Source organism: Falco peregrinus, chromosome 1, assembly GCF_023634155.1.
Source record: "Falco peregrinus isolate bFalPer1 chromosome 1, bFalPer1.pri, whole genome shotgun sequence".
Classification (NCBI taxonomy): domain Eukaryota; kingdom Metazoa; phylum Chordata; class Aves; order Falconiformes; family Falconidae; genus Falco; species Falco peregrinus.
This window is the reverse complement of record NC_073721.1, coordinates 114,275,214-114,301,089: the sequence shown is the minus strand read 5'-3', so window position 1 is coordinate 114,301,089 and position 25,876 is coordinate 114,275,214. Positions and strand designations below refer to the sequence as shown.

Here is a 25,876-nt window from a genome sequence, read left to right as displayed (position 1 = left end):
TTCCCTTCCAACTCCTTTATGTCACGTTACCATAAAGCTCCTCAAATCTGCATACAGACAGCTTAACATACACTATTCATACAGTGAAAGAGATTATAAAGAACATTCCATGAACAATAGAAGGCATTATTGTCTTTTGCTGTTCTTTTTAAACACTAGGACATTGAACATCTCATTGCTGAAATGATTTAAATGCATAGGCCACAAACACATACCTCTATTATAGTTCATATGATTACAAATGTCCAGTTGCATAACACAAGTCTGATTCACCAGGAGGAAAAGTGGTTCCTGGAAATTATTCCACTATAAACCAATTTTCATTTATAGAAACTGTCTCGAAGTAAACATTAAAGTATGCAGAACATTCAGTATATTTACAGGTTCAGTGCACTTGATATTCCTCAGTAAGAGGATATGGAAACAGCAATTAAAAAAAAAAGCTTTGCTTATATGATTATACTTGGGATAACACAAGTGGCTTGATTTAAAAAAAAAAACCCAACTATCAGCACATTAACATTCTTATGATGATTCCATGAACATTCACCAAAACATTAGCAAAGAAACAGAATCCTTTATTTTCTTGTACAACCAGTGCTTATCAGGTAAAAATCAGTAACACTGAAATATAACAAAGAATTTCCTTGTTTAATATTAGACACACAAAGGAGAGAATTCCACTGTAAAACCCATTTATACCATGTCTGAACCATGCGTACAATCTCTGATGTTTTTAAATAAAAAACATGACCGGTTATAAACTTCTCATTTAACATCTAAATAAATTAAGATTGCTGGATCTCCAAGACTGTGAGACTATTTCAGGAAGAAAAGGAGACAGCCTAGACAGACATTTATCACGTATGCTGCTCCAATTTAGATCTTCCATGCCTTACTGCAGTTCCTAGCCATGCACACACAATACAGCCACATCTGTGTAAGTCAAAGGTTCAAAGAGTCAAACTGAGCCTATAAATAATTAAGTAAAAATAAGTGACAGATTTCCTCCATGTGAACTTTCACGGACAGAGATATCAGCGAGATGAAATTCGCAGGACTGACTGGAGAGCAATGAACACGCCCACTAGGCAACTACCAACTTGTCAACATGTCCACGACCAACTACTCCCAGCTCAGCCATCTCAGACTCCATCCAGGTAACTTCTCTTCAGACATGCACAACTATTCAGGGCTGGCACAGACCCCTAAGGAAAGGGAACGTGACTGCAACATGTGGCAGGAAGAGCTGCAGACAGGAACTAACCTGAAAGGCCTTAGATAATCCCCCAGGAGACGCTTCCATACAACTTCACATGCCTGCCTCCTGTCGGGAAGTGTGGCGCTCACTGAAATCTTTTAACTGTCTCCAAAACACGTTTGTTGCTACATAAGTTACTTTATACAACCACCAATACATGTCTTGTTGCCAGCAGTGCTTAAAAATAGCCTTAGAAAAATTATCAAAGTAAAATTAGATTATCCTGATAACTGATCAGGTCTGGCCTCATAATGGAGATATGTTTTCTTTAAAATAATATTTAAGTAGTTGCTACAGGGAATAAGTGTTGGCATCTATAAAAGCTGCATAATAAAAATAAATACTTTCAGTCATTTACAACAAACTTAAATATACATTTCACTTAAAACAGGTAACAATACTTTAATGGATTACTTGTTAGTTACTGTACAGTCCTGAGCATGTTTTTGCAGGCAAGATTTAGGACATCATTCTTCCCCCACAAGTCCACATGACATGCCAGCTGGAAGAAAACTTCTAATACTTCTGAGAAGCAGCATCTTAATTTAGCTTTGGTAATTATCTGTGCAACAGTATAAATCTTTGCTTTGCTTTTCACACACCAAATAGATTAAGGCAGGCATTATTGTTATTAGGATTCCTCCATCACCTTTTGACACTGATAAAGCAAACCATCTGGAAGAGCAGAACAAGGCGATCTGAACCACAAAGCCAGCATCCCTGAGTGAGTACGACAGTGCAGCAGACAGGGCACAGACGGAAGTAACTGGCAAGCCAGTATTCCCTCATTACCTTAAAACAGAGACCACAGGAAAAAATGAAGTAACAATTAACAACAGCTATAGTATAGTTCACAAAAAAACATTATCTTTCTCTCTCAAACTCCATTTCTCCTGTTCTCTTCTGCTCTCACCCCTACTCCTAACACATCAACAAAAATCATGCCTCCTGCATGCAATCCCCACTTTTTATCTGTCATACAGATTAATTTCAATTTTTTTTGTCCTGTCCAAAATCTGCACGGGGCAAGTTTGCTTCCTTGGAAAATGTACTGTACACTTGTACCTCTTACATCAGTCTTCACACAGATCCCTGCGTAAGGCAAATAAAGTCCATAGGATAACGCTCCTGTGTTTACTGTGCTCCTAAACGTTCCCCGTCTTGAACTCTAAGATACCTGCTTCCATGCACTTACTTTCCCGAGCCAAATTACAGGCCGTAAGCAGCATTACAGTACGCTTTCACTCACCTATAACGTCAACTATATGGAGTTTCAGCTTCTGTTGCAGTGTATTCAGAGCTGCTGAAAGGGAGCCTTCAGAAGATGACATTTTTATATTCTGTTTCACATCATTGGAAAGGGACAACCACAGCTTCCCAAAGTCTTCTGTAGTCATTTCCATTGGCCTAAAAATAAGTTCACCACATATCTCAGCAAGCCAAAATACATTACTCAGAATATACTTGGTCTCCCAAAAAATCCTATCTGGAAGCAACAGGACAACAGAGCACACAATAAGCAAAATACAGATTAATTTAAACAAGCCGCTCCCCTTCCCTGCTTAATATTTTTAAAAGTTTCTGTTCCTTGGTTTAGTTTTCTAAATTCTAAAAAAATACATTGTTCTATGCAAATGGAAGACTAGAGTGAATGGCGTTGAGATATTTGCCCGTTGAAACAGTCTAAACTGGTTCAATGACAGGTGGATTTTATTACGGAAAACAAGGTGCATTTCACTATGAAACAGAAAAGTCTACTGGAAAAAGAACACTTGCTTTTTTTACTCCCAAAATAAATGCAGTATTCAAAAACAAGAAGAAAGCTTTCCTCTTCCCCTGCAAAAGTTGTCAGCCTTTTCATATAATGAATGGCCCTCTGTACTCAAATAACTTATTTCAGTTTGACATGTTTATATTATGCCATATTTTAATACGGCATGCCCTTCTGTTCACTCAGTTCTATTAGCCTCCTCAAAAATGTATTCTGTAATTCAAGACTCTTCTCACCTGTAACTATCATCAATATTCTCACGGGATTTGTATTTCTTCCTGGAAATTTGTCCCTTTTTGTGAGTGTATAAATACCCAGATATGATCTCTAACATTCATCTCAATTAGATTAAAATCTGCTCACGATGAAGCCTTGTATTTTCATAATCAATAACCAAATCATTCTGCCCTTGTCCAATGCTTATTTGAGTACATGCGTTTTTAGAAACGACAGCTTATTTTATTTACCTGATGAAGTCCATCAATGATAAAGTTATTGAAAATTCAAAGTGAGATTCCATCTCTGACTGGTAATTAACGGAGCCAGAAAGAACTCCCTGTGTACAGATTTTGTGCATCCACACACATTTCTGACAATGTTCCACACTTTGAGCTTCAATTACAGGAAACTGGTAGGTGGGACTCTCCAAAATCTATATAATTTTTTGAAAGGAATACAGAATATAAGTCTTGCTGTCAAGCTGTGTAAGTGGCTAAAATACATCTATAAAATTATGTAAGTACCTTTTATTCCAAATGATTTTTCATGGACTGTTTGGCAAGTGAACAGAGTTACCATTCCTCAGCTCTGATCGAGGATAAATCAATCATTAACATCTACATAAGTTCTATGAGAACTAAAACACTGGAGAAATTAACCTCCTTCTGCCAAATGGCCTCCTCCCCCTGCCCACCGGAATGATTGCTCAGAGAGGCCAAGAACTGATGACCAGGAACCTGAATTCTTTAGTTCAGTCCCACAGATAATATCCAAGAGCAAGCAACATACTCCAAGCTATATGCTAAAAGCAAGAGGTTAAGAAGTCATCCCTAATAACAATACAGCTTCAAGATTACTCAGCAGTTCCTGGCCTCTCCAAACAAACTAGTCACACAGAATCCATCTGTGGTAGTGGCCTGTATGGAAACTTCCGTGAAATACAAGGGAAAACTAGACATGCGATGCCCACTTTCTATCAATGCCGTGACAGGTTTGATTCGAGCCAGAAATGGGAAGGAAGAAGACTTCATAACTGATCAGCAGTTCCTTGATTAAGTCAATTCTAAAAGAAACACTCTGCTTAATTCTCTTTATCCAGTTATCACTCTCTTAGTGTCTCCAAGGTTTCAAAATTCTGTGCTCCTTTCAGCAAAATGCATGGATAGTCATGCCGATAAGCAATTCCTAAATAGCTTTCCAACTATTCAAGAGAAGTTTCAATCAAGACTATCACATACTTTTACCAACCAGTTAAATCTCAGATATAGTCAATGTCAAAAAATATACTGACATAGACTCCTCTCCACCATCAGCTGAAGGCATGAGAACAAGAATAAAACAAACGATGTCTCTGGAAAACAAACAAACAAAACCACAAAACAAACCAAAATGACAAAAAAAACCACACCAGAAAACACAAAACCACCAAACAAAAAAAACCCCAAAACCTGCAGCAAACTAGCAAGCTTTCACAAATATTCCGTCAAGGAAGAAACCGCACCATGTCTACCTATCAGATAAATACCAATGAATGCACAAGCCCGCCGGTACAACCAGAGAAAAAAAGTTACACAGCGATTTCGTTGACAGCTCAAGTCGTACCATTCTGAGCATGACTGGTTAGGTTCGCATTCAGCCTTAAACACCACGAAGAAGCTGAATTCAGAACTGGGAAATCATACGTATTTGTTACACAGAGGCAAGCAGTAGGAAACAAAATCAAGGTGAACTAAATAAGTGAGATACTAACTGTCATACCAAATGACACTAAGTTTAGTATTGAAATTTCTTACACTACCCTTTAGGATGTGTGTAATTGCCATACTACAGGTTTTAAGGAAATGCTTGGGGAAAAAAGGCATGGCTATTACATCAAACCAAACATTGCACACTTCAGTGCAAGTGAAAAGCAAGAAGTTCCAAGTGAATTTGAAATAGAATGGAAACAAAGTTTCTCACCTGGAAATGTTCTGCTTCTTCGAACACTAAGTTCACAGCGTTAAGTGCAGAAGTGGTTTTGTTTGAAACAAAAACAGTGAGCAACAGAGAGTCATCTGTCCACACCTTACATGAATACAGGGCTAAGGCATCACTCTGACACAGTTCCACAACTTCAGAGTGAGGGAGGTCTTCCAGCTCTTCTGGTAAGGATGGGGCCAACAGCATTTTACTGGCACTTTCACAGTGAGCACTTGGAGAAGGCTGAAAAATTTCAATATTGCTATCAGCAAACAAGGATGACTGTGACAGCGTACTACCTGAAAGCCTGTCATTCAGCCCAGATTTTCTGAGGGACTGAGGTGTTTCAAATGCTAAATTATCTTCTACAATATCTGAAGAATGCAGGGAGGCTTTTCTTAACCCTGTGTCTATATTTCCTTCACAGTCTTCCACGTTAATAGGTATTGTATCAAGTAAGGGAACAAAATCAGAAGCAGCACTATCTTGGAAGTCTGTTGCTTCCTCGCTATTTTGAGTTTCATTTATCTTTGATTTTCTTTTGAACTTCTGAGTAGCTGTGTCTGCTTTCCCCATCTGAAAAGGAAAAAGACCAAAAAAAAGGAGTGGAGAAGTTCTAGCAACCAGCTGCATTACTGTTAACAGCATGAAGCTGTGAGCAAGGACAAATAATGACCAAGGAATCAATTCAGATGACAAATACAGATAGATTCCAAACATTTTAATGGATTCAGTAACAGGCTTTTGTTGTATTTCTTAAAGGGTATTGAATTAGCCTATAACACAAGAATGACTAGGTTCTGTAAAACAAACTAAAAGCTCCTATTAAAAAGCAAGCACAGATAAACATTTTCTGGTTAAATCAGTAATAAATGCCAAAATTTGAGCTGGCTAATACAATAATGCCAGTCTTAAAAAGATTACCTAATGGTGACTTCTTTCATGTTCCACATATTACCATACATAAATTAAAAAGGGTCTTGACATAGGGCATCAAACTTACTGCCTTACTGCCAAACGAATGCCAACAGCTCTGCAAAGCTGGGTAAAGGAAGAGCTGTTAGGGAAAATAGCCTAAAACTTGAAGCACAACACATAAGCAGATGGAACTTCTAGTTACTGAATCACATCTGCTCCAGAGGCTGCTCCATCAAGTAATACCCTACCTGTTTCAGGTTCTTAACAAATTATCAGATGACAAAAGTAATTTTCAACAGTTTTTCAATGACTCGGGGTTTTGCCTCATTTTACCACAACAGTAATTTGACATATATTTACATATATTTACATATATATATATATATGTAACTAAGGCTATATATAAATTTTAAACTGGTATGTCTCAAAAGAACCACTTACCAGACTGACACCAGCATTTGATCCCAGCCCAATAAACAAAGTTGACGCTAACTGCTGCTTCTCTTTGTCTTCCTCAGAGAGGCTGGCAACTTGGTCAGACTGCGAGGCAGGAGGATCACCCACCTGTACCGCTAACAAGCCGCCACAAGAAACCGTTTGTGGCTCATTTTCTTTCCCTACTTTGTTTTCTTTCTTTGGAAGATAGCCTTCTTTTCCCCACAGCTTGCGTACTCCCTCCAGTTTCAGAGTATTTGTCCTAAAAAGGGAAACAAAACAAAGCAGGATCAACCATATGAACATCACACTCAAAAACATGCCAACGCTCTCCTTCAAACACCATTCACAACTTCGATACTTTGATATACACAGTGAGTAGCGGAATACAAATGCACACTTTTGCATTTGCATGTTCTATGTTAGAAATGTCACCCATTACTTTTAAAACACCCTGCAAATGCAAACTTGGACTAGTCCACGTAGTCTTAAGTACAGACCTACACTAAGTCAGCATTAAGACACCTGCAGTCAGTAATAGACTGTGTCTGCCAGCTCCATCCAGAATTTCAGATTACATTTGTAATATATTTGAATATTTTTTTTAAGAGTAAATATAAGCAACATGGTATCTATCTTCCTCAGGAGAAAGACTCCGGGAATCTCTAAGTATACTTAAATGGTCCTATTGCTGATTCCTTAAAAAATAATTTAAGTTAATGTAAGAGACTGAAAATTAGAAGAGACCTAGAACGTATTTTTATTTCTTACGAAAAGTTTGTGTTCTCAGACACCCTGAATACTAGCAAAGTTAGCTCAACAGACATAGGCTAAATGCTACAACTCCTACACCTAAAATCCTCGCTTACATTTTTTTACAAAATGGTTAAAGAATCTGAAGTCTTCCAAGTTTTCCTCAATACCAATTTACCAGAGTATAAACGAAGTTATTAATTTGTATGAAACTATGGATATGGCATTTATTTGCAGTGTTCTAAAAGTTAAGGGGGATCTTAGCCTCACTTTTATCTAAAAAAAAAGTTTCCTTAAAAGGCACATTATTATAAGCCCATAAAAAGTAAGCATAGCCTGCAAGAGAAAGAAAGAAGCCAGACAGAAGTACTTAATCATGTAATCCTGTCCCAATTTTGATGCATTAACGATCACTTAATTTGTAGTTTGTGAAAAAGTGGAAAGCCAGTCTTAACTGCATTAGCTTTTTTCCTGGTTATTTCAAAGATGCTGTCTCAATTTCTTCTTACATGATAGAATTTTCCAATTTCAATTGTATGCTTTTTAATTCCACAGAATGAAGAAGCAAAGACATGTGATACTGACAGGAACAGAAGCTTAAATGTAGTTCATATCAAACCCAAATTAACTCACTCTTTATGTCCCGTCTCAGCACTATTACCAGACATATCAGAACCAAAAGATAAACCAGTGGGGGACTGCCTGCCAGTGACACCACATGAGGACACACTTGAAGCAAATGACAATCCATAAGGTTCAAAATTCAGAGCTGCAAGACAAACAGAAACTTAAAATTACAATGTGGCATCAAAAGGTAAGAAAAAAAACCCTATTTTCTGAAAAAAGACATGCTGTACTGCTGCACTTCTCAGGCTTCCCATTCAGGATCCTATCCTCATTAAACTGCACTTCTCAGGCTTCCCATTCAGGATCCTATCCTCATTAAACTGCACTTCTCAGGCTTCTCATTCAGGATCCTATCCTCATTAAAAATGGATGTTTCTGTTTCAAGTTTTTTAAACACACAGAGGATTTATTTAAAACATGTAATCGTTTGATATTTGGTCTTAAATACCAAAATTAAACAGAAATAGTGACTTTAAATCCTATCACTAAAACATCTGCCAGTGCAGTATTTGTAGATAGAAGTACCATATCGGATCTATGTAAGTGAGCTTTTTCCGTTTGTTCACAAGCCTAAATAACATTGAGTCCACAGCGTTACATCCATGTATCACCATCTGCTTTGCAAACATACTTAACACCCTGGGTTATAAATCATCTTCGCCAAGACTAAGACTAAGACCCTAAGAACCAAATCAGGATTCAGAACCAGCCATATCTTGGCCATGCTTTATGAATGGAAATGCAGTTTGAATAGCTTGTTAGAATTGCTTTGGACTATAACATAAACAGCCGTTGTTACCGAGGAAGCAGAGCACAGACTCTCCTCTGCAGCCCTGGAACTGCTAAGGAGTACAGCCCCTTTCCCTCATCTCCGCCCCAGCCTTACACTTTCCTCTTCCCTGCAAAGTGAAGCAGCAGGGCAAAGTTGCTGGGCATGTGGGATGAGAGAAGTCTCCTAATAAAAGAGGAGGCAGCACTAAGGAAGTGTCCTGTCCCACAAAGAAGCAAGAAGGAACAGATCCAAGGGGCTTTGTGATAAAAAGCATCTGCATAAAGATATTCAAACTCTACCAACCCATACATTTAGTTATCGATTAAAAAAAAAAAAAGAACTTCAATAAGCTCCATGGACTCCCCTTCTAGAATACTGTTGAATATTCTACTTCACCCATATCTCACCTCCTAGAATATTTATGAACCAATGGAAGATGCTAATCAATACTTATGATTACTGAGAAAAAACAGCAATTCATAATCCGGTTCCTCCAATGGCTTCCCTGCAAAATTCTAAGAACACTGCAAACACCAGAGTGCTAAACTGATGCTCTGCAGCAGTAAAGACCACTAATTTCATTCTCAACACCTCGGTACAAAGCATTATCATGAGCTCAATCTGACATACAGTAAATTGTATCCCTCATTCGGCTTTACATGCATGGAAAACAGTATAGAACATTCAGTTGCAACATATTTGACCTTGTTCGGTATTTCTCCACCAAAATTGTGAATTTTCAAGGAGGTTTGAAGTGGAGAGTATAGATGTAATATTCTCCATTTATAATTACCTCAGATAACTGTTAAATTCTAAGTTGAACTTAGCTAAGTCTATAAAGAGACACATTAAGATAACATTAAGAAATAATATTAACTGACTGTTTGTTAATACCTATCAGGTAATTTACCAGCTATTTAATAAAGCAGTAAACCGGGAAACACCTTTTTCCTGAGAAAGTTTCTCCTCTTGTCTCTGGTGATGAGGTTTATATGGTGCTGCACCACGACCAAGTCCCTCAGCCACAAATTCATCCAGAAAAGATAAAGAAGCATCTACCTACACAGAATTAACAAAAGTGAGAAAGCAATGAAAATATTTTATCTATATGAGCCTGATGTTGCCACAAGACTATTGTGTCTTATCAGCAAATCAGGATCCTCTGTCTCACATCCCCTGTATCTACCAGTAAAGCTGCTGTATTAACAGAAATTAAGTCTGTTGAAACAGACTTTGAGCTAGAGATTTGTAAGTTAAAATAATTCCTCCACTATTGATTCTTCTGTCTAAACGAGAAAAAAAGAAAGAAAAAAGCAGAGTGGAGTTTTCCCAAAACTATTGATCCTACCATTATATGAAAACACTGAATTAAAAAAAAAAACCTCCAAAACCTCAGCAATATCAATACTATTTTTCATCATTTATTATGGACATTTCAGTGTCAAAATCAGTAGTTTCTAAACAGGAGGCAAAGCCTTCAAAGTGAAAAACATTACCGTTATCAGTAAAGCAGGCCTAACTTGCATTTAAAAACAAGACAACAAAAAAATAAAGCAGCACATGAAATCACAATTTTGTTTTAAAGCTACTCCAGCTTACTAACTAAATACCATGGTTCTTTATCTTTCAGTATAGAACATGACGATTCATCCTGTATGCCTGAAAAAGCATGCTTCTGAAAACTCACTTTAAGCAAACCAATGACTGGCATCAGTCAGAACTGTCAAATACCGTTCCTTTTGAAAATACTTTTCTACCAAAATATTCCACTCCCTGAACTAAAGGTTCATGAAGAACAAACACACACTGCAGCAGTCTTACCACCATGTCATTGCAACTAGCATCAAATGGAAGCAAGTTTTTCATCAGTGCTTTGTCTTCACACAAATGCTTCAGTTCAAAGGCGTGTTGTCTCACGCAGGTATCTAGAGAGTTGCTGAATTCTTGAATCAGTTTGTCAACTGTTTTCGAACATGAGGTATGTGATGCTATCTTAGTGACCGCAGCCATTATCCATGCTTTCGTTTCAGAAGTAACGAACGTCTTCTTCAGCAGGCTGTGTAGCTTTGTCAAAATAACTTCTGGATCAACATTCGTAACAAGGCTGGAATATTCTCCCAACACCTATGCACAAAAAACAGACATAACATGCATTTAGTCACATAAAGCAGCACTTTCAGTTTTGAAATCAGAATGTAGTGCTAAACAACACAACAAAATTAATCTCACATTCAACAAGCTATTACTTAAAAATGTTCCAAGTTATTTCTTTACCATTCTGTGATTTCAATGTCAAAGGCTTGCAATGATCTTCCACTTTTAGCTTTGTAAAAATCAAACAGCTGTCTTGAAAAGAAAGCTAAACACAGCGAACATAATTATCAGGCCCTAACAAAATCGGATTTGCTTACACTGCAGCCTCCTCCTGGAGCGGAAGCTGAAGCATACCCAGGTACCAGACAATACTTGCATAGCACTTGGCCAGTCACCTGCAAGGCTAAAAATGCGTTTCACAACCACATCTGGCCTAATTCTGATGAAGACAGAAAGGCTCTTAGGATGCAGTCAGATTCCTGTGGCTGCTAGGCCATTCCAACAGTCACATGCCTTAAAGGGAGCAAGCCAGCTTTTCCCCAAACTATGACAACCTAAGTAGCCCTCAGGCACCAAAAGAGGTGTCACCAAAACAAGATTTCAGCATATTACCTTGACTTCAAGCAAAACCAGAATATTCATGACTAAAAATAAAAGTTAAAAATACCTATTAAAACCCATCACTCCCTTTGACAGTTTCCTCATATCTGTGTATTCAGTTTTGACCACACATCTTCCTTACCCAACTCATAACTTGAAGGAATTTCTGTGGATATAATGCATCTTCCTCTTCAAGCAATGTTAAATAAGACTGCACTGCATACATCCGTAGCTGATTATCTTCTTTTCCATCATCAAATCCTAGATAGAAAACAATACATACTTTGCCTGAAACGCAAACAACACCTCCCATCAAATATTTCAAAGTGCATTTTAAGAAAAAAAGCCAGATTAAGGAATGCATTTAATTCTTCAGAGTATTTGAGGAGTTACCTTCAGCCAAAAGCCTCAGAAAGTTGTTTGGGATATCAGGATGCACAACATCACCTCCAACTGAAAACACAGAATTCATTGTTTGGATGAACCACTCATTGTCAGGGGCATACGTGTCTAGATGTTAAGGAATGAAGCGCTAAGGTATAACTTTTTTTAGTTTGTTTCATAAGGAAACAAATTTTCTACAAACAAGCTACCCATCCTGCTTTCCCCAGTAAGCTGGGGGCCTGATGGTCAAATATCAGCTCAAACTAATTGAAGAGGAAATATTCCTGCATCTTTTATAAAGTGTTTCCTGTAAACTTCATGAAAACCGGCAGTCAAGTAGAGAAGTCTTAAGCTACTGCCCTGTTGATAAGGTCTGTGCCTTAACAGCTATCCATTATGTGCAATATGCCAGCTTGTCAGTCAATGCATCAGTGATTGTCTTAAGTTGTGCACAAATAAATGTCAGAATGAAAAATAAGAATTTCAGTAGACTTCACAGAGTAGAAACAGACATGTTCAAGGATTTAGTTCTGGAAACCTGTCCTACTGTATTTTAAGTTCACACTTGTTTCATGCTAGCTTTCCAGCAGCATCTTTTGCGTTTGTTTGCCCAGGATCACTTATCAATGATAGATTATGTTGACAGATTACGTTCTTTTCAGCAGTGTTTTGCTGTCGATTTACTGAAAAACAACAAACACTCTGAAGTACTTCACAGAAAGCAACATTGGTTTTTTCATGTATTTAAAATTTGATCAGCCTTTGCTAACTTTGGAAGTTAGCTTCTGCCTTCCCTCAAACAAAACCCTGAAAACGCACATTCACTGAATGGAAATTTTCAACAGTACAGAAAAATTCATTTTATTGTCTCGTTTTTGCATATTGCAAGACAACAAGCTTTTTTTTTTTTCCCCCACACTATTCTCAGTGCCAAGCAGCATACAAATACGATGGTAAGATAGCTCTCAGTTATAAAGAATTTACAATTCAAATTATCAGACAAGAATACATACAGAAAATCAGGCAATGGCAGGTCTAACAGCAGCGTTCACCATGTGCCAAATCCCTAATCATCACTTCCATGATTTTGGCACAGATAATCTTTTCTTCATTACTATGAAAGTGTGCTATTCTTAAAATCCATACACCAACAACAAGTTCTCTAATAGGAAGATCACTCTGACAGTTATGGAAGAGTACTCTGTGTAGCACCGAGTCATCCCTCTCCATCCAGGGGTGTAAGACTTCAGAGTTTTAATTGCAAACCCACAAGGTTTTAATGCTAAACTCCAAAGCCAAAATAAAGTATTTTGAGTGCCATTATTTTCCCTCAGTGAAATACAAGAAACACTGTAGTCATTTCTCTACACATTTTCTTTCACGTATTTTTTCTCACATTTGAAAGAGCAAAAAACACAGCTGTTAATACTTCCTACTTCAAAAGATCATGACAGATGCTTTGAAAGCTACAAATGCTACATTTCATTTGCCTGAGCTCTGACCCCAAAATTTCAGAAAAACAAAAGGATATTTCTCAGCTAGTTCTGCTATTTTTCCAGCTAAGTTGATGATAGCATATTCCTCTTTGCTTTCTCTCAAGTAGTCAAGCATCTTCTGAACTATGACAATTACATTCTGTCCATTTGTAATTCTATAGAGAAGCTCTAAAGTCTGAAAGAGAAAGCAAAAAATATATTTAATTGGCTCTGATGATGCAAAAAAGGAAGCAGGTAAATTTCTTTAGTAAGTATTTGGCAAGTCTTAAATGAAATACACTGCTTACCTATACCGCTTGTCACATTAATATTGTTTGTAACTGCTCTCTGACAGTAACTGAGACAATACACCTTTTAATTTTTCTTATTTTAGAAAAATCTATCACCCATTGTAAAAATTAACTTAATTTTTTATGTTTAAAAATTTACTGACCTCCCTTTTAATAATGGGATCTGGATGGTCCAGACATTCAATTATTGTCATCTGGTGCTGAAGTGCCAGATTAGGATCCTGCTGAATAACATAAGTTAGAGCCTTTAAACCTAGAATATAAGCGATAAGAAGTGATATATGAGAATGTATACTGCCATGACCAAATTAAAAACATCTTAATTAAACCAGATATCCTTACCTAAATATTTCAGATTAATTTTGGGTGATAAAACAAATTTTCCAATGCACTTGGCAGCTTTTTCAAGTAGTTCAGATTTGGGATAAATTGTATAAATTGTTTGGACACATTCAAACAGGATGGCTGTGGGCAGGGGCAAAAAAAGGTACATAATTAATGTGTGTTAAATACTTCTATAATGCAAAAATTTTTAACAAGCAAGCAAGCTCGCTCATTGACAGTATCAAGGAATTGCAATGTTGTCCCACCCCCGCTGAACCTAACTGCAGAATACCTACTGGCCTAAGTAGAAACAGGATGAAAGACTTATCTCCTTTAGTATACACTTTTTTTTTTATTAGCCTTTGCCATTGTGTCTACAATTTCCTGTCCATGAAGTTCTTCCAAATTTGAAGTCTCCTATAGTCACTCAAGGGACTGAACTGGGATGGGCTTTAGAAAGCCAATGGGCAGCTATAAAGGATTTGAGACAAAATACTTTTTCAAGAATTCATATGATTTCTTAGCTACTACCAACGGCCAAAATTATGCCAAGAACATTCTTATTAAAAAAAACCCCGAAAAATTAACTTTGTATAATTGTTTGAGAAAAAGCTGGAAGTAAACTGCACAACACACAAAAAGTAATTAATCCTTTGTGGCAGCAATTCAGGCAAAGACTTAGACCAAGTTACTCTCCCCGAGTTAACCAGCATTTAAAAATCATGATGTAATTTTCAGTTCTTGCAATTCAGCCTCTAACTGAACCGTCCACCAGACAACCACCTACTCTTCTCTGGCATTACAAAACTAAATCAGAGAAAGACTAGCATATTAACAACTCAATTACCTAGAAGAAGCAAAAAACATGCAATAACCAAGGACTTTGTATAAGAAAGTGCAACTACCCAGAATTACATTTTCTTTTTGTCTGAGATCACCACCTAAAGTTTTTATAAAAAGTTTATCATATGTGAACAAAGCCTGCATACTTAAATTCTATGTCCTTGTATAAAACCTAATAAACTGCCCACTCTGGTCCCTTAAATGCTTACAATTTAATGCTTAACTCTTAGCAAGTGCAAATTGTTTGCATTATAAGGCAACACACCTCCCAGTATCTTGTACAATCTTGCCTAAAAGAACGGAAGTAATAAACTGAATACACTAAACATCTGACAGGCACTTCCTCATTTATTATTTACTAAAAGAGAGTGCTTCCCCAAATCTCCCCTTTTAGTGGAAGTGAAGCTTACACAACGCTTTACAAAGCACGTATCAAGTGGGCATTAGACATCTAGAGCTTTGGGCCATGTTCCTTTTTTGTTTTCCCTCAGGGCTGTTTTAAAAGAAGTCTCAATTTTCATTCCATTCCATTAGCACAGGTACTTTGGCAACATCTATGGGGCTGTAACCATAAAATAATGGAGGGCTTAGGCTTTTTTTAATAGCGACACAGTTCCTAATGGAGGGTTCCAGAAGATCAAGTCTAGGTGTTTGGGGAGATATTAAGATCTGAGGAGGAGAAAGCAAAGAAAAATCCAACTACATTGCTCAAATTTTATTAAAAAAAAAAAACACAACAAAAACTTAACACTGCAATTATTCCTTTTGCTTTGTTCCAGCAACAAATACAGCTTTCTTACTGAGAAGATAATGAAATTAACATAGCCTTCTACTACATTCTAGAAATTTTTAACTGAGATGTGTGCCAAAAACATTTTCACAGGCACCACTGTCACTGAACTCTGCAAGTGTAATTTTTATTAACTGTGGCTAGAGGACAAGTCCTACAGAGCTGTAAAGGACTGATGCCCTAACACTTGCACACTTTTTATTGTCTTTCTCAGGGCAGTAAAAAGAAGATCTAAGCATTTTTAATAAACAGAGCTGTATCAACTAGAATTTTTCTTTCCTTCATTTCAACTTAAGCAATATCCAATACGAGCTTACATGAAGATTACTTTCTGTAACTAAGGGCAAGGACAGTGCAAACATAGGAGAGAGGCTTTTGAGTCAAGATGAATTCCCAGTACATAAACACATTTTACTTCAGTAATAAAAAAAAATGTGCTGTACAGCAGTGAATCACTTGTTTTATAATTTACTAGTTGGAAAGTTAAGAATACAGTTATTAACAATATAGTTAGTTTTTCAAAAGTACTGCATTAGTATTTTAGCATGATTAACTACTCACATTTTCAATCTTTACAGTGATAATGACAAAAAAACCCTCACCCACCATATGTAATATTATGATTTATCTCTGCTCTTCTTAAAGATTCATCTAGAACATCATACATCAATTCACTTGTCCTGTTTAACAAGAAAAAAAAATAATTTAAATTATTTGCAGCACTAACAAGCATGTAGTCTTATTCTACCAAACAGCTCAATAGTACCGAAATCTGTAACCCAAATTATTCATATTCACAGATCCACTTTAACATGGAAGAACTCTATAGCACGTTTCTAAATCGCACCTAACAAGATGTTTCTTTTGAAAGCTGTAAATGTTTACCATATCACAAGAATAAAAACACTTCCCTTGCTACTTGTATAAAAAATAAAACACCAATAGGAAAAGGATTACAGACAACCAGGTCCTCACAAAATGACACCACTTTTAAAAATATCTTCACTCTGGATTTTCACACAGTTGTTTGGTAACCTGATAATAGAAGTCTCAGTAAAAATTATTTCAAGCATATTCCACAACAGTAAATTGTTTAGCCAATCCAGAAGCTAAGAAACTAATTTTGCACTTCAGTAAGTATCTGCTCACCGTATTGGTTAATAATGAAGGTATAAGAAGTTCAACACTGAAATCCTCTTATAAAAAACACAAAACAGAAAGCTGTCTATGACTGTATTCTTTGTACCTTCAAAATATTAATTACAGAGAAAGATCTGGTTACCTTTGATCATCTTTTCCTAACAACCCCAATATTCTTAAAAGCTGGATTTGTAACCATGGTGCTGGCACGCTGTGATAGTTGAAGTCAACAGGGAGCTTTCCTCCCACTACCTGCTTTAGGATGGTTACAAAACTCCCAGTCAAGTCCTTGTATTCAGATGAGTTTTCCTATATAATGAAAAAGAAATACAATTCAAATATTTTGATACAGCACCTCAAAAGTGAAAATAATCCACAACTTCAGTAAGATCAAAATACCTGTGCTGATGGTTTCATTTCTTTAAATCAAACTTCTACTCTCATTCCCCAACACCTGTAAGCTCTTCACTTTAAACCTATGCTATTTTCTCCTGATTTTCAAAGGGATTGAATGTAGCTTGAAGGCAACAGTAAAAAAAAAAAAATTACAATCAAGTTTCAGCAAACTCTTTAACACAGTGTAGAAGTTAGATCCTCTAAGGATGCCAGTGATGTTGAGCATTCAGATAACGGAAGAAGCTGATCTGTCAAACTAAATGGAGAGCTAACACAAACATCTTGCAAACATCCACAATCACACAAATTAACTTTTCTAATGATTACAAATAAGTTTTTTCTGCAATACATCTGCACAGTACGCTGTACATTTAAAATAAAAGATAAATACATAAAAATAGTTCCTAAGTTCAGTTGTGCTTCTAATTCTTTGCCTACCTTAATCATTTGAAGATATATATGCAAAGAAGCAGCCATGACTCCAGCATCCCTGTCACATAAGGCTTTCCGAAACTTATCATGAATATGCTGAACTTGGTTAGGAGCGATGACATAGAATTTGTATAAAGCTTGAACAGCTTTTCTTCGGATAATTTCCCTGAAGAGAAACAAGAATAACACAAAACAAAATGAAGCTGCTTGTATGTTTTAAGTACTTAACAAAACAACTTGCATGTGTTATTCCTACAGCAACGTAAAATTATGTGACAAGCCATCAGGACGTCATGATTTGAGAGAGATGAGAATCCATGTTTTAAAGATCTGATAACAAATTACTTTGCAAATATCACCTACATGAGGAATTAACAAAGCAAACACAAAAGCATAGTAAAGCTTAATGTCAGATTAACAATTCAAAAGAATAGACACCAAATAAACAATGAAATCGGCCACTGCTAATCTGCAGTGGTCACATGTGCAGCTCCAAAAAATACCTGTCTAGAAGTTACTAAGTCAGTTGATTCTACAGTTTCCGTTTTAATCAACACAACACTTATAATAGTATCCTCTGTGTAGGGGATGTTATAAATTAAGAATCTAACAATTCAAGGGTCTATCTGCAAACAAACTTTTATCAACGAAGTTTCTATAAAGAGCTTTATTAAAAAAAAGTATCAGTGAAGAACTTCAAGGATCCTAATTCTGTTTCTCCACTTACTCTACAAAACACTTCTTCATCCACATATTTGTCAAAAGGACTCCAGCAGGTAAATTCAACTACATTTACCTATCAAAACTGGTTAGGAAAAAAAATTAATACCTATCCAGTACTCAGTCAAGACTGCAAATAAACGAGACAAGAATTCAAGAGAAAAACTAGAAGAGTAACAATTTCTGAAGGTAATGATTAGAAAGACCTACTCAGAGAAAATACACCAGTTTACTATAATTACCTACAAAATTTAGTCATTCAACTGTACAAGGCCACTTAAAATTCTGTAAATGCATACGTACTTAGAATGCTGGAGCTTGTCTTCTATTAGGGGAAGAACAGCTGGAATCATCTCCCGTGGAAAGATCTGGCTGACAACAGTTAATGCCATGCACACCTCTACTAGATTAGTGCTCTGTAAGTCCTGTTACAATCATTGAAATAAGACAGTAATTTTTTATTTAGACTTTCAAATTCTGCAGAGACATACCCCAAATCTTTCACAAGCAGGCTGTATCTAACCCACCTACACAGCCCACCTACAGCAAGCATCCCGCTGCCAGCCATCCTGTTGTCTGCTCAAATTTGGGAAGTGTCAGCTCTCACCGAGCTAATTGAGTTCTTCTCTTATACAGGAAGAAGGAGCAAGCAGCTCCTCACACTTGTGTTAGAGCTACATTTGTATTTTAAACATATGTGTGATTAAACCATAGAGCTACAACCAATGTTTGTTTACTGAAACAGTTTGATGATTCAAAACTATGCCGAGTCTCCAACTAGATCAGTGGAATGAGTCAGTTCTCACAGAATTCAACAGTATTCTCTCCAGTGCCTTTGATCTAGCCCAAAGTATTAAAAAACAACACAAAAAACCCCCCCACACACAAAAGAGCAAGCTCAATTATACTGCCAATCACATATTTGTGCACCAAAATAAGACACTACTTACTACCTAAGAAGTGAATGCAAATTACACATAACATCCTACAAAAGAAAGAACAAAAATTCAGTCTGCCCCAAATACAACTGAAAAATAGTAGATCTAGCTCACTGTAATCTTGAACCAAAAAAGGATGGATGAAATACAAGAGCAGCATTATTTTTCAAAACAAATTAAACATGTTAAAGATTTCCAGGTGACATTATTTTCTCTGGCCATTTGTCCCAGATAGGTTTTAATCCTCATCTTCGTTTAGTTCTTTGTGGACTCTTCATTTTTCAGTTCTTTCTGTATTCCTACTAGTTTCAAGTCAGATTTTTAAAGATTATAAAACAGTTTTCAATCACAACAATGTAAGGAGTATCACTTTCAGTCTATAATTTGTGTGATACTGTAACACAAAAGTAATCATTACACTCTTATCACAAGTCACAATTGCTCCATGTAAGAGGCAGTAATACAGAAGATGAGACCTACGAAATATTATTAGGTAATAGATTTTCAGTGTCACTCCAAAGCATATTTCCATTTTCTATCAAAACTATCAAAAGGACTCAAAGAAGCCAACAGATACTTGATGTCAGCTAAAAGCAAAAGTTTACATAGAAATATGCATGTATGGCTCCTCCTGGAGTTGAGAATGTACACAATTTGTACATTTTATAAAAGAAATTATGGTGCATCTCCTTTGAAAAAAAAACTTTAAAATACGGCTTCAACAGCAGGAATGCCAAGATTAAATTAAAAAGCCAGGGAAAGCCATTTCAAATTTTCATCATTAACCCAAGAAACAGCAGCTTTAAGAAAGCAAGATAGAAGTTCTAAGTACATAGCTTAGATGTTCTGTGATACAAAATGGGAAGAATTGGTCCAAGTTTAGTTTATAGAATCTTAGAATTGTTTCGGAAAAGACATTTAAAATTGAGTCCAACCGTTAACGTAGCACTGCCAAGCCCACCACTAACCCATGTCCCTAAGCCCCACATATACACATTTTTTAAACACCTTCAGGGATGGTAACTCCACCACCTCCCTGGGCAGCCTGTTCCAGTGCTTGACAACCCTTCCAGTGAATTTTTCCTAACATCCAATCTAAACCTCCCCTGGTGCACCTTGAGGCCACTTCCTCTTGTCCTGTCACTTGTTACCCCCACCTGCCTACAACCCCCTTTCAAGTAGTTGTAGGGAGCGATAAGGTCATGTGTCCCCCCCCAAGCCTCCTTTTCTCCAGACTAAACACCCTCAGTTCCCTCAGCTGCTCCTCATAAGACTTGTGCTCCAGCTCCTTCCCCAGCTTCACCGTCCTTCTTTGGACACGCTCCAGCGCCTCAATGTCCCTCTTGCAGTGAGGGGCCCAACACTGAACACAGGATTCGGGATGCAGCCTCACCAGTGCCAAGCACAAGAGGACAATCACTTCCCTTGTCCTGCTGGCCACACTACATCTGATACAAGCCAGGATGCTGTTGGCCTTCTTGGCCACCTGGGCACACTGCTAGCTGTTGACCTTTTCCCCCAGGCAGCCTTCCAGCGGCTCTTCCTCATGCTTGTAGCATTGCATGGGGCTGTTGTGACCCATGGGTAAGACCCGGCACCGAGCCTTGTTGAACCTCACACAATTGGCCTTGGCCCATCTGTCCAGCCTGTCCAGGTCCCTCTGCAGAGCTTGCTGCCCTCCAGCAGATCAACACTCCTCCCCAACTTGGTGCCTGCAAACTCACTGAGAGTGCACTCCATCCCTGCATCCAGATCATCAATACAGATATAAAACAGAACTGGCCCCAACACTGAGCCCTGGGGAGCACCACTTGTGACTGGCCACCTGCGGGATGGAACTCCATTCACCACTATTTGGGCTTGGCCGTCCAACCAGCTTTTTACCCAGCAAAGAGTATGCCCATGCAAGCCATGAGCAGCCAGTTTCTCCAGTTGAATGCTGTGGGAAACTGTGTCAAAGGCTTTACGAAGTCTAGGTAGACACCATCCACAGCCCTTCCCTCATCCACCAAGCAGGTCACCTTCTCACAGAAGGAGATCAGGTTCGTCAAGCAGGACCTGTCTTTCATAACCCCATGTTGGCTGGGCCTGATCACCTGGTTCTCCTGTACATGCCATGTGATGGCACTCATGATGACCTGCTCCATCACCTTCCCTGGCACCGAGGTCAGACTGACAGGCCTGCAGTTCCCCAGACCTTCTTTCTGGCCCTCGCAGACAGGCATTTTGCTAACTTCCAGTCAGCTGGGACCTTCCCAATTAGCCAGGACTGCTGATAAATGATGGAAAGTGGCTCGGTGATTTCCACCAGCTCCCTCAGTACCCTTGAGTGGATCCCATCTGGCCCCATGGACTCTGTGTCTAAGCGGTACAGCAGGCCTGTGACCATTTCCCCTTGGATTATGGGGGCTTCATTCTGCTCCCCATCCATCTTTCAACTCGGGGGCCTGGTACCTGGAGAACAACTGGTCTTACTATTAAAGACTGAGGCAAAGAAGGCATTAAGTACCTCAGCCTTTGCCACGATGTTTCCCCCTGCATCCGATAAAAGATGGAGATTCTCCTTACCCCTCCTTTTGTTGCTAATATATTTATACAAACATTTTTTATTGGTTTTACAACACTATCCAGATTAAGTTCTAGCTGGGCTTTGGCCCTTCGGATTTTATCCCTGCATAACCTCACAACATCCTTGTAGTCCTCCTGAGCTGCCTGCCCCTTCTTCCAAAGGTTATAAACTCCCCTCCCCCACCCCCCTCCCAAGTTCCAGCCAAAGCTCTCTGTTCATCCAGGCTGGTCTGCTTCCCCACCAGCTCGACTTTTGGCACATGGGGACAGCATGCTCCTGCACCTTTAAGATTTTACTTCTCTTTTTTACCTCCAGACCTCCAAAACCACTGTACCTTCACAACTGTGTTCACAAGTAGAAGTAGCAGCTCATGATTTTCATGTAGAAATAAAGAAACTGCCAAGTAACCTATAAAAGAAAGCAGCCTCCATTACTACTTTCAAGCAATAAGCAACTTCAAGATAGAAAACTTCAGACCGTCTGTAATACAAGAAGAGTTAACTCAAACAATTACCAAAACCCACTGTTGGATGACAGTTGTTCATGTTTTAAATATCAAGACTTTATTTTATTATCAGGCAAAACAGTTATATTTAAGTTGCAGTAAAGCTCAACAAGTAAGAGCTAAGAATTCGTAAGCTGTGAGAAATAAGAGACATCACAATACTGTTACAGCTAAAGAGCTGCCAAAAGCACCATGAAAAATCACTTCCTGGAAAACTACAATCTTTTCTGCAAAAAGAAAAGTATATTACTTTGACTATGTAACGCAAATGCACTTCCTTATATATGCTTCTCTTTTCCACAAAATAAAGTTTCATTTCAAATAGATTCTATATTCAGCTTGGAAGAGTAAAAATCACCATCCTATGCCCAAAACCCCCTCATTATATCTTAACAAGAGGGGAACAATTCCAGAACCCCAGAAAAGAAACCTGCCAGAAACCTTTTCTTCAAGACTCCTCTTCCTTTTAAAACAAGGAACTAAAATTAGGGCGGTGGGGAGGGTGTGCCACAACTCATGACAATCTCTGTATTACAGAGATGGATCTTCAAAAAGATTGGTTCATTCAGGGCTTAGGGATCAAAATGAACAACTTAAATACAAGTAACAGTATTTATTGTCTGGGCTATTAGACTGACTTAGCTGCTTGCGAAACTATAGACTTGATCAGCTTAGCACACCTGCAAACATGCAGTTTGCTCTCATTCATTGAGGCTCACGCTGGGTAAAAGGGTAACCCATCTCGACTGGATCAACTGACAACAAATTCCTTAATACAAACTTTGGCATACTGCACCGAGAACAGACAAGGTCATCTTCATGTATCACATATACCTGCAGAACAACAACAAAAAGAAAACCACACACACATACTCTTGATAACATCCTTTTACCAGATCAAAGCAGGTGCTTGTGTCCAGAGAACTCTAAGCCACCTACATTTAAAAATAAAAATAATAAGTATATGCTGCCTCACCAAAGCCTTCTCAAAAAGAATCCTAGTATAGAAAGGTCTCAAACCAGTTAATAAAACACATTGGGTCTTGACACTTACAGAGGTCATAAAGTTGTCTTCAAAACAGCTTACCACCCGCCCTCTCAGGTTTGGCGAAGACAGAGGGTTTTTTAATCCCTACCAGAGCATCTGCAAACTGGTTTTCATTACTCAGGCATAAAGTAACTTTAAATCATCACTTGTAACACATTCTCTCAGAAACTCCAATACTTGAGTGGATGATCCAGATGAAATTTAAACACAGGATATCAAACAAGCTATCCCACAAGACACTGCCTTCCTTCTGTGTATGCAGACATAGTATTGCTTGGAGTTAAACCATTTCCTCTGAAAACAAGAAGAAATGTCTTCACTAGGCAGCTGAATCAGCAACTGCAAAAAAATTCTCCAGACAAGACACGCTGACACCTATTTCAAACCAAATCTACTGGAATCAAGTTAATAGCCACACTGGCAGGCAGGGAAATCACAATGGCATGAAATTTCAAAGAAATCTGAACTAGCCTTTCAAATTAATTTCCTCAAGAACTTCTGCATCTATGCTCTTAAGAGCTCCCTGTTTGCCTCATTTCCTATAACTGTTTCTAAACTAAAAAAAAAAATCCCACAAGCAACAGAAAAATATTTCTGACAAATGCCTGACATTAACTTCTTTGTCTAATCTTGTACTACACTACTTGCAAAAGAAACCAGATCCTGACTGAAACTAATTTTCAGCTTGATGTGTTTTTTAACAAGTTTTCTCATGAATTACTTGTTTCTTGGTGCCACAATTCAAAAAAATTAAGGAACAGCTGACAGTTTAAAATTCATTAATTTACCCTGCCTTCTGTTCTAGAAGCAGATACAGAGCAGCTCACAAACTAGAGAAAGCAGAGGAACATTTCAAGTAAGTTGTATTTTTACATGAATTATAAATCTTAAGAAACTTTTTTAGAAGTCTGAGAATATTATAAAGGCTATAGCACCATGCAACATACCAACTCTTTTCTCCAAAAGATTTCCTTGCTGCGCAAGCTTGATTGCATGGATATATCCAAAGGAAGACTCATACCCCAGCATTTCACAATAGATGAGTCTAACCATACATTCTTTCATCAGTCTCTGAAATACCAAAAAAAAATTATTAATTTTAAGTCAGCCATACTTTATGCTCTTTTCACTGCTCTAATGAAGCAGAGGACTTTATCTGATCTAAACATAAGTGTATTCACACAAGTCTTCTAAAATCAGGGTACTTGTAATTTTTCCTTTGCTATGAACCTCTTCTGTAAATCAGTTTTCCGACTGTAAGAACAGAACCCCCCATATTCTACCCTTAAAGATGTTATCTTGTTTTGATTCCGATGCATGTGATCAACTGTAGATCAATTATGACTAACATAAAAAACATGAATTACCTTAAGTATTAGATGATCCCACTGCTAATGCAAATTATTTTTCACCAGTCACTACGCTGACCCAGGACATGTTTTCACTATGTATGAGGTAAAATTTTATTCTTCCCTTCAAAAATTCTCACTCAAGGGACCAAGATATGCATTAAGTACATCGAACCAGACTATGTCAACCCCTGCAACTCGGACACTTGCAACAGCTTCTTATACAGGACAAATTCATTATAAGAACAGCATTAGCCTGCAAAGATTATTTGATGGAAGAGCTAGCTTTTTTGCCTGTGTTATTTCAGAAACTACCGAATGACAGACTCTGGGTGCCACATGGCCACAGTTTATTCCCATCAGACAGAACCACAGTATCCTTACTATTTCATCTGTGCTGCAAAACCACAGGATCCTCAAAACCTTTTAATACCAATTAAGTATCTGTAACACAGATAACCTGTATGCTCCACCTGGCAAAAAGCAGGAGAACACCGCTTTTCCTCCCCTTCGGCCTGCTGTTCCCACAGCCTGCAACCACTAGCAAAACTTACCAGCGTTGTGGTGGGGGCTGACACCGTTGCCTTCAAACTGGTTAGCTCCTGCTGGATTAATTTTTCTTCTTCCTAGAAAAAATTAAAACTTCTTATTTCAACCTCACTTAAATTCTGGCGGCGAAAGATGAAGCAAAAGTTAAAGAAGACACCTCAATTTACCAGCGTTCCAGAGACTTCTCAACGCCCGCCGGTACATGCCGCACGGTGCTGACAGAGGCTGCCAGCCCCATGCAGGCAGGGCCGCGCCTGCCCCCGTCCGCGTCCCCGCGCAGCACCGCGCAGCACCGCCGCCCGCCGACACGCAGCACCGTCAGGTGCCTCCCCGGGCTCCTCAGGGGAGACGCCGGCGCCCCGCCGCCGCGCACGGGGCCACAGCGCCCAGCCCGCCCCCCGCAACTCAGCGGGCCGCGCCGCCACCTCAGGGAGGCGGGAAGGGAGAGGAGGAAGGGCCGGCCCCCGCCCCGGCCCCCGCCCGTACATGCTTGGAGGTGAGCGCCGTGATGCTCCGGATGAGACTCCCGAGGCGGGAGGTGGACGAAACCCTGCCATGGCCGCCGGCTCCCGCCGGCCCGGCGCCCGGGTCGTGCTGCCCCAGCAGCCCGGGCAGCACGCTCAGCGTCCGCTCCACCACGTCGCTCATGGCGGCCTCCGCCGCGGCCCGCCGCCGCCCGGAAGGGTTGGGCCCT

At 38.6% G+C, this 25,876-nt stretch overlaps 1 protein-coding gene across 5 annotated transcripts; it reads right to left on the bottom strand.

The window, feature by feature from the left end:
* On the bottom strand, positions 1 to 25,876 carry AP4E1 (adaptor related protein complex 4 subunit epsilon 1). 5 transcript variants are annotated; one of them, XM_055809354.1, is made up of 21 exons: positions 25,669 to 25,876; positions 25,188 to 25,259; positions 24,232 to 24,355; positions 22,066 to 22,139; positions 18,528 to 18,649; positions 17,511 to 17,670; positions 16,819 to 16,985; positions 16,143 to 16,216; positions 13,922 to 14,044; positions 13,723 to 13,832; positions 13,325 to 13,464; positions 11,803 to 11,915; positions 11,552 to 11,670; positions 10,537 to 10,839; positions 9,660 to 9,774; positions 7,950 to 8,085; positions 6,570 to 6,825; positions 5,211 to 5,786; positions 3,500 to 3,684; positions 2,511 to 2,668; positions 1 to 2,053 (listed from the first exon to the last, which is right to left on the bottom strand). In XM_055809354.1, exons 1-21 carry the CDS (start codon positions 25,828 to 25,830, stop codon positions 1,893 to 1,895), a joined length of 3,450 nt encoding a protein of 1,149 aa, XP_055665329.1. In that variant the 5' UTR covers positions 25,831 to 25,876; the 3' UTR covers positions 1 to 1,892. The 5 variants fall into 5 exon arrangements, with proteins under 5 accessions (XP_055665329.1, XP_005241502.2, XP_055665334.1 ...); XM_005241445.4 differs by lacking the exon at positions 25,669 to 25,876 and adding an exon at positions 25,350 to 25,532; XM_055809359.1 differs by lacking the exons at positions 25,188 to 25,259; positions 25,669 to 25,876 and adding exons at positions 22,917 to 23,070; positions 23,291 to 23,578.